Genomic DNA, 9180 nt, shown 5'->3' with positions numbered 1-9180 from the left:
ACCTGGGGTGACCTGCCCCCCCGCCCCCCCCCCCCGCCCCCCCCCCTCCCTATGCTGCTGATCTGGCCTTCATAACAAATGAGTTTGACACCCCTGCTCCAGGTAGCCCAGTTGAGGACTCTCCCATTGCTGGTATCTCAGGGTGCTTGCTAGTTCAAAATCCTTTTAACCCATGCTTTTCCCACCTTCCCAGTTAGGACCTAACCAGTGACACCAGGCCTATTTATGCCTCTCCCCCTCTGACCATGTGGAGCGAGCGAAAAAAGGCCCCCTCTCCGGCCAATCTGAGCGAGGCCCGAAAAATTCCTCCTCAGCCCTAGCACAGGCAACTAGCTAATCTCACGTGGTCTTAGCAAGAGGGAGGGTGGGTGAGCAGCTCATGCTGTCGGAGACTGATCAAGGAATGGCAGCTGCTGCCTTTCCTGGCCAGCCAGTCACTCATTGATTGGTTATATCTCCCACACTGAGCCTGAATAGGCTCATCCCATCCCTCATGCTTCCCTTTGAGGAAGTGGAGGTGGGCAACGGCAGTGGAAGCTCAATGGCTCCTACTGATTTTGGTAAAAACCATCTTCTGCAATACAGACTACTTCCCACTATTTAGTATGGACATGCAGCCACACAGTAACTTATCCCAAACTGAATATAATAATGTTTAGAAATAACCAGTGAAGGTCCTGGTAGTTTTTTACTTCACTGATGCTGTTTCAGCTTGATTAGGACACAGGCAGTGAGAACAGGGAGAAGACAGCAATTCAATAGCTGATATAAGAATGGCATGTTGATTAACCAGTAGAGCATAGCAATGTCACTATGCACTGATGAATTCCATGCATTACATTTCCAACTATCACACTGTTAAGGGAGGCTTTTTCTGTAGAAGCAAGAGAGTCACCTCCCTATTGAGTATTTTTCTAGACTGCATATTTATTTTCCTATCTATACTACTGGTCACTTTCTGGTGTTTCCAAGTGCATGTCTATGTCTGATCTACAAATGAAAATTTTAATTATTTTAACTGGCTAGAAGGAAATGGAAGTTAATTGTACTTTTGACTGTCCATTAACAGATGCCTCCTCTTACCTGCCTGAGCAGTACAATCCCTGCAGGGTAGCAATCAAAAATTTATTGTAAGAAGTTATTCCCACTGATACCAATGCAAACTGTATACAAAAAACTACACACATGCAAAAACAAAAATATTAAAGAAAAATGCATTCCAAACTAAGCAAGAATAAATTCTTGGTGCACATTTCTTTGCAGGGAGAATATGAACAGGGACATAACAGCCAGTAAGTATGCTGTCATAAACAGTCTGTATGGGAAAGGTCTGAAGAAAATCATAAAATGTTATAGCTGAAAATAGGGTTGCCAATCCCCAGGTGGGGGCAGGGGATCCCCTGGTTTGGAGACTCTCCCCCCGCTTCAGGGTCGTCAGAAAGCAGGGGGAGGGGAGGGAAATGTCTGCTGGGAACTCTTTTATTCCCTAGGGAGATTTATTCCCATAGAAAATAATAGAGAATTGATCCGTGGGTATCTGGGGCTCTGGGGGGGGCTGTTTTTTGAGGTAGAGGCACCAAATTTTCAGTATAGCATCTAGTGCCTCTTCCCAAAATACCCCCCAAGTTTCAAAAAGATTGGACCAGGGGGTCCAATTCTATGAGCCCCAAAAGAAGGTGCCTGTATCCTTCATTATTTCCTATAAAAGGGAGACATTGAAAAGGTGTGCCATCCCTTTAAATGTGATGACCAGAACTCCCTTTGGAGTTCAATTATGCTTGTCACAGCCTTGATCTTGGCTCCACCTCTAATGTCTCCTGGCTCCACCCCCAAAGTCCCCAGATATTTCTTAAATTGGACTTGGCAACCCTAGCTGAAAAGAATGTGAAGAATCAAACTATACCTCCTGTACTACAATAAAGCAACTACCACCATAGCCAGTGTACCAGTTAGTTGATTATCACAGAAGAATACATGTAAGGTTTAAATACAACTGTAGGTTGCCACAAAAAAAGAGCAAGAAACCCATGGCATGCTTGCTGTCAATGTATTATGGGGCATGGTCAGTAATATCCAAGCAAACAACTGCTATATTTTTTTTCACATTTGATGTCTTAACAACCTAATCCCTTCAGGCAAGGTTCATGGTTGTGTGGGTTACTGATTCTCTTACTCCCAATGCCTGTGCAGTCTTTCCTTCCACAAGTAATAATCCCATGGATTTCTGTGAAAGGCCAAGTAATGGAAGAACTGCACAGCTGGACTACTTACTAAGTAAATAATCAGAATCAGCAGGTTTAGAGTCATAAGGCCCCCTGATAAGTAGCATGTTTTGTAGTAGAACAGGGTATAAAATCTCAGCTCCCACCACCTTCTTGTTGCTTACGGAGGCTCACAGACTGCACATACAATGACCTCTTCCTTTGTACTTCTCATTTGTTTGGCTGGAGTGGTGTATTCCGCTGGAGCTGCACCACTGGTAAGTACTGCATAAGTTGTGTAGTGACTACTTAGAATGTAAAAGTACAATCTTTTCAGCAATGTAACACAAAATCCTTACCGTAGACAGCCCGTATCTTTGATGTCTACATCATTAAGATATTTTAGGCATGTGTTACTTTGCTCACTTTGGTACTACACTGATTTGGAGACATTGTTTGTGAAATTATAGAAATGGAAATACTGATTACTGGTAATTTTGTTTTCAAAAATCTGACTTTTGTTAAGGATTCATATATCTGTCATATGCAGTGTGTGCTATCTACTGTGTATTTTTTTCTTTCAATCATATTATCAGTAGTTTTGAAGTTTGCCCATAAATCTCAAGGCTTATTAAAATTGTACTACACACAAACAATTTTGCCACCAGTGAGATATCAACATACTTAACATAACATACATATGTTATGTTATTAACATAACATACATATCTAGTTCACTATCAGTTTAAAAAAGCTTAAAGACATACCCTAAACATGTGTATATAATGCATAGAATCATTAAAAATCTTAAACTGCAACTGCTTTTTCAGCACTTCCGTTTTGATCAAATACCTAGATGTCAAGAATATGAATGCAGTCTCTGTGGCAAATGAACCATAACTAAAATGTTATATCATTCTGTAAAGTAACGGTACATTTTATTTCTGTTACAAAGAGAGATGACATTTGAGTCTCTGCAACTTCAATGCTCTGACAAAAGGCAAGAAATATTTGTGTCACAAAGCTAAAAAATAATCAGCACCTATGCTATACATTCTTATGAATATTAATTAGCAATGCAAGCCTCACTGAAGCACTGGCAGCCTTCAGTTTCAGGTATAGTCAAGAAGCTAGTATTTTCTTTTCATTCAAAAGATGTCAACAAACATATATTTGTTAAGAGCAAAGCCTCATCTTGGTTGCTTTTAAATACCTTTATGTTGTTCCTTAGAATTACATAAAATTTCACATGAAACTGCCTTATACTGAGCCACAGCCCCCACATTCATTGTCTATATTTACATAAATGCAAGAACCCCTTAAGGGTTTTCAAGTTCAGAAAAACCAGCTATATAATTTCCCAACTTAACGTTTTTTAAAATTAAAAAAAAGTAGCTGAATAATTCATCATTTATAAGCTCTTCTGCAGTTTTGGCAGGTTTTGGACCACAGATTAACAGGGTTATTGTTATTGTTATTATTGAGGTTTCCCATGGTTCCATTGACTCTAAGTGCCCTCTTATGGTGAAAGTCCTGGATGCAGTTAGAGGAAGCCCAGCCACCAGTATAACAGTAAGAGTGTTCAAGAAAACAGAAGATGGCAGCTGGAAAGATTTTGCTAATGGGTAAGTTGTACTGCATATAAAATATATTCAAGAACAAAATCACTACTGCTTAGGCCTGGCTCCAAATTTGTGTAATCTACAATACAATTGCATAATTCTTGAACCTCCAAGTCTTGAATTTATCTTTAACTGATGGGAACTGATAGGAACAATAAGTTGGACCCTACCTAAAACCTCAGGTTCGGAAGCATGACTTCCCTCCCAAATGCATCTCCAAAATGCTGTTCCTCAGGGACCAGGGACCTCCAGAAACAGTATGAATGGGCAGCAGGAGAGTTACACAGGGAGTGAGCATTAGCAAAAATGGCTCCCACTTGTACACATGTATCTTTTCATGGGACCCAATCCATTTTCTGCCTTTAGTATTACTGGGGCACTATCCAATCCAGCAACAAGAGCATATACAGTATGTGTCCTAGAGTGTTCACATACTATGAGAATAGTACTACTATGTGCCCTACCAAAGACAGTCATTTCAGCAACAGGATTAGAAACAAGAACCCCTTTGGAAATCTTATAACCAATATCATCCAAAAAAAATCCTCTGCATTATGTTTTAAAAAACAGAATGAAGATTCTCAGCACCCTTGCAAAACTCATGGCAGCTACATACAGCCTGCAAACTGCCTACCACTTACTTCAAAGTTCTCAGACTTATCATGACATAAGTCCATGGCCAGCAGTGGCCCTCTATGCTGAGTTAGCATGAGCTAGCTCATAGATTTTTATCCTCCAGCTCACACATTTTTGTCTTAGTTCAGGAAGGATGACCCAGAGCATAATAATTTATGCAGTAGTTCAGCTTTAATGCCAGTAGCTCACAACTTTAATGCCAGTATCTCAGAAAGTAGAATTTTTGCTCACAAGACTCTGCAGTTTAGAGGGAACATTGGTGCACAGATAGGTGATTTGGTATTAAAGTTTCCCATAACTACAGCCACTGGAATGACAGATTTTCCAAAATGTTTCGAGACTGTGACAAGATTGATCTTTACACTGTAATACATAAACAAAACATAATCAAGCTATAAGCAGGCTCAGTCAAACATTTTTGAACAGAAGGGCGCAATGCTCAGTTTTTGTAGATACATCACCAGTACTAAGGATAATATTGTGTGTATTTCATATACAAAAGCTATTCCATCATTTTTCTCATCATGCCCTTTTCGTGATTCAAACAAAACTCAGTCTTCCTCTTAGAACTCCTGTAACTGACCAACATTAATTTGAAAATGAAACAGAACTGTTTCTGTGAAATATTTTAACGCACCTTTAAACACAACATATACAGCATATTTCTACAAGTAAAAGATCTCTCTTAAAATAAAAAGGTAAAACACAATCCATGTATTTTATAAATTACTAACCTTTCATTAGAGACCTGCAGTGTGCATTTATTGCTATGAGGAAAACCACATGCTGCTGAGCTATATATTTCTGGCCATCTGTTTTCCCATCAGGTTCCTTTTTTAACTTGCACAAGCCAGTGATAGTCTCATTGCCTGCAACAAAACCATGGTCCAATCTTACACAGCCTACACAATACAGAATAAGCACAGTATTGGCTAGATCTGAGTGTAAAAAAATCCAATAACGATATGCTGCTGTACTCTTGTTCAATAAAAACTGCTAGAATCAAGTTATTCTTTGCAAGCCATGTGACTGGCAACTCATAGTGGATCTATAGAAGCAGACTTCCTGAGCCTACTTGTAAGAAAGTAAGCAGAACACAAGTTCTTTAAACAAAATTTGCATTGCAGCCTACACCATCATTTTCTGAAACAGACTTTTCTGTGATCATGTCCAGCATGTCTCTATCCATATAATACATAGGAAAGCAACTACTACACCTGAAAACTAGGATCCATGTCCCAAATTTTATGCCCTGCAAGAATTACAATGTGCATAATGAATGGACTGGTTTTTCTCTTAATTTGGACAGAGGAGACAGTACTACATAAACAACGGGATGCTGCAAAAAATGTGTGTGTGTGTGTTCAGCCAAAGAGCAGGAAAACTCTGGTACCCGTGTATGTATCAAAAGCTTCTGCAGGTGTGGAATTGTTGTCTTGGACTAACCAATATGTTGTTTGTGCTCAGATGCCATTCTTTCTATGGTATACATTATTTTATTTTAGAAAAACCAATGAATTTGGGGAAATTCATGAACTTACAACAGATGAACAATTTGTAGAAGGTTTGTACAAGGTGCAGTTCGATACAAGCTCTTACTGGAAGGCACTTGGTATTTCTCCATTCCATGAATTTGCTGATGTGAGTATATGGAGGGGAGGGTCAAAAAGATGAAAGAGATGCTGTTTACCTTTCATTGTTTGTTTCCAAGATGACAAATATAATCACGGAGCAGTTTGGTTCAGTAGTCAATGTTCTAAATTGAACATACAGATAGTAATTAATGCTCTAAATTGAACATACAGATGTATCCTTCAGCATGTGTGGATTTCAGAATTTGCTACATTTGCAGAAGAATATATCTGAGTCCCTTCATAATCTTCATGTAGATCTACTCTTAACCCAAATTCACATGGTTTAGATCAAGGAACTGTTGCATTAGTACATTTTGCTTGGAGATTAGGACCACATCTCTGTCCAAGCAACACTACTAGGTCTGGTGGTATAGATAAAGCAACAAGCTTGGTTGATGCCTGTCATTGCCTCTCAGACCTGCATAGCTACCAGACAAGTCCAAGGCAGATCCCAGCACATTGCTGGGCCTTGGCCTGCTCCAAGCATGTCTGGACCAACCTTGTCGTCCCCTCCCCAATTTGTTTGCCAGAACACCAACATCTTCATAGGTTGCCACTGTACTTTTTTCACGACTTGAGCTAATAAGGTTGCCTGTCCCTGTTCAAGTGACTGAAATATTTGAAGAAAACAGACTAACTATAGGATGTGGATTTTGCTAAAAGAAAGGTTATTTCCCACTGTAAAGGTTGGATCCAGACTAAATTTTTCATCAGCAAAACAAAACCTTACTGCCTCCCTCCTTCCCCTGCAGCCCACAGATCTCCACAAAACATTTCCCCTGCAAGGCAGCAGCTCTGAGAAAGACATGTGTAGGGTCTATAGTTGGAAAAGCAATTAGTACAAGCAGGTTTAGTCAGGATTCAGCCCAATGCAAATATATTGAGCAAACCCACATCTATGGGCCGAATCTAGGAGAAAATTTCTGCAGATAGAAGTGGCTAGTGATTTTCACTGACCAACATCTCATGCTTTTGTGGGGGGGCTGTCTCACTGAAGCAACACTGAAAGAGCGTTTGGGGCCAGAGGAGGAAGCAGGGAATTTATGCTGTGTTAATGGAAATTCCTTCTATTAGTGGTGATCCAACCCACTGTCTGCCTAATGAGGACCCAACTACGTACATCTGGTGAAGCAAACTCTATAGGCTTGCCAATCCCCAGGTCCCAGCAGGGGTTCTTCCGCTTTCCCAGGCTCCTTCCTGCCCCCAGTCAGCTGGCCGGCGGGGGGATGCCCCGCCCCCAGAGGACCATGTGCCTTTCCACTTCCGGAGGCTCCAGTCTCCAATTGAAAGGCTTCCTCTTGGGATGGTGTGTCTGCATTACTTTGAAGAAGTTGGCAGCAACTTGTGAGTAGAGAGGCCAATCCCTCGCTTAAGAGTCATCAGAAACGGGGTGGGGGGGGGGAAACATCTGCTGAACAGTTCATTATTCCCTATGTGGAGATCGATTCTCATAGGGTATAATGGGGAATTGATCTGGAGGTTTCAGGGGCTCTGGGGGAGCTGTTTTTTGAGGTAGAGGCACCACATTTTCAGTATAGTATTTAGTGCCTCTCCCCAAAGTATCTCCCAAGTTTCAAAATGATTGGACCAGGGGGTCCAATTCTATGAGCCCCAAAAGAAGGTGCCCCTATCCTTCATTATTTCCTATGGAAGGAAGGCATTTAAAAAGGTGTGCTGTCCCTTTAAATGTGATGGCCAGAACTCCCTTGGAGTTCAATTATGCTTGCCACACCCTTGTTCCTGGCTCCACCCCCAATGTCTCCTGGCTCCACCCCCAAAGTCCCCAGATATTTCTTGAATTGAACTTGGCAGCCCTAAAACTCTAGTCCACAGAAATGTATGCTAGAATGAAAGCTGGTTAGTCATTAAGGTGCCACTAGAGGCTTGTTTACTGTTACCACAGTATTACTGTAAGTAATGTTGCTACTTATATGGAACATTCATTTATTTGACAGTGAAGCTGGCAGTCGGTTGTCTAATACTACTCTGTCATACATTATTTTGTTAAAAAAAAATCAAAAGCTGTTTTAAATTTCTGGCAGAATTTAGAAAGCCTTCCATTTTTTGTGCACTGTGATCAAGAAGCTTTTTTTAAACAATCTGAAAACAAGGCTCATCTGTGATTAAGCTCAATGACAGTTACACAGGACAATTCTACAAAACGAACTCTGGTACAGAAGTGGCAAAGAGGCCCTTTCTTTTAAATTTAGTAGGCCTAAAATCATACTTAGCTTGGGGTTAAATAAGGTGATTCACCAATATCGCAATGTTGCTATCTTCCAACATATTTCTTAGATTTATATTAACTGATTTTAAACAGTTATAATCATCCACCATTTATTTCACAGATAAGTCTGATGTGCACACCAAGTTCCCCACTCCCTAGATTGTTTCTGTTCATTTTAATGGAGGAAGTTAATAATCCACTGTGTAAACTGATCTGTAAAAGACTACTAAAAAGGAATGAGAAGTACAACCATGCTAGTTTAAAGCAACTGATTACAAGTAGTTAAAGCAAAAAAAGAGAACAAAACTTTGCTCTTCAACACTCTTCAAATTTAAAATGTTTTTCTTTTGTAGGTGGTTTTTATTGCTAACGATTCTGGTCACCGTCATTACACCATTGCTGCACTTCTCAGCCCCTTTTCCTATTCAACCACAGCGGTTGTCAGTGATCCAAAGGAATGAGAACCCCACAGTATTCTTACAAAGTTTCTCTATTGTTCCTTTTTTGTAGGATTATTTTAAAGGAATACTTGTAACTTCTATAATCAATGTCTTGTTTGATAAAGTAGCATCTCTCTGACATCTTGGCTAAAACTTTTTTTGAAATGTATCAATAAATATTATTTCTTGAAACTGTTTTAGAGTGTAAGAGTATGCATGAGTGATATTCAACATCAAGCAATTAACACAACTAATATTTACAAGCTCTGAAATTACTATTTACATTGTACTTGTTATCTCATCACATGTAGCCACTAGCCCTGTACATGTAATCCCTCCACACATTGTCTGAATGCAAAGAGAGGGAGAGTGGGCACAAGCACACTGTCTCAACTGATTGCCAGGTCAAGAGAATAGTGC

The 9180-nt window shown here is 40.1% G+C and overlaps 1 protein-coding gene across 1 annotated transcript; it reads left to right on the top strand.

The window, feature by feature from the left end:
* The first annotated feature begins 2327 nt into the window (after window positions 1-2327).
* TTR (transthyretin) lies at window positions 2328-8957 on the top strand. Its single transcript, XM_060243861.1, has 4 exons — window positions 2328-2479; window positions 3687-3826; window positions 5965-6100; window positions 8674-8957. Exons 1-4 carry the CDS (start codon window positions 2411-2413, stop codon window positions 8779-8781), a joined length of 453 nt encoding a protein of 150 aa, XP_060099844.1. The 5' UTR covers window positions 2328-2410; the 3' UTR covers window positions 8782-8957.
* Window positions 8958-9180: the final 223 nt, after the last annotated feature.

The sequence above is a fragment of the Heteronotia binoei genome, chromosome 7 (genome assembly GCF_032191835.1).
Source record: "Heteronotia binoei isolate CCM8104 ecotype False Entrance Well chromosome 7, APGP_CSIRO_Hbin_v1, whole genome shotgun sequence".
Classification (NCBI taxonomy): Eukaryota; Metazoa; Chordata; class Lepidosauria; order Squamata; family Gekkonidae; genus Heteronotia; species Heteronotia binoei.
Note: the sequence above shows the minus strand (reverse complement) of the source record. Positions and strands in the feature narration are given on the sequence as shown.

Excerpts from the sequence above, each read along its gene's own strand:
- TTR (XM_060243861.1), top strand. The coding sequence starts at position 2,411 with ATGACCTCTTCCTTTGTACTTCTCATTTGTTTGGCTGGAGTGGTGTAT. Across the intron at positions 3,827-5,964 it reads TGGAAAGATTTTGCTAATGG|AAAAACCAATGAATTTGGGG; the intron begins GTAAGTTGTACT and ends ATTTTATTTTAG. Across the intron at positions 6,101-8,673 it reads CATTCCATGAATTTGCTGAT|GTGGTTTTTATTGCTAACGA; the intron begins GTGAGTATATGG and ends TTTCTTTTGTAG.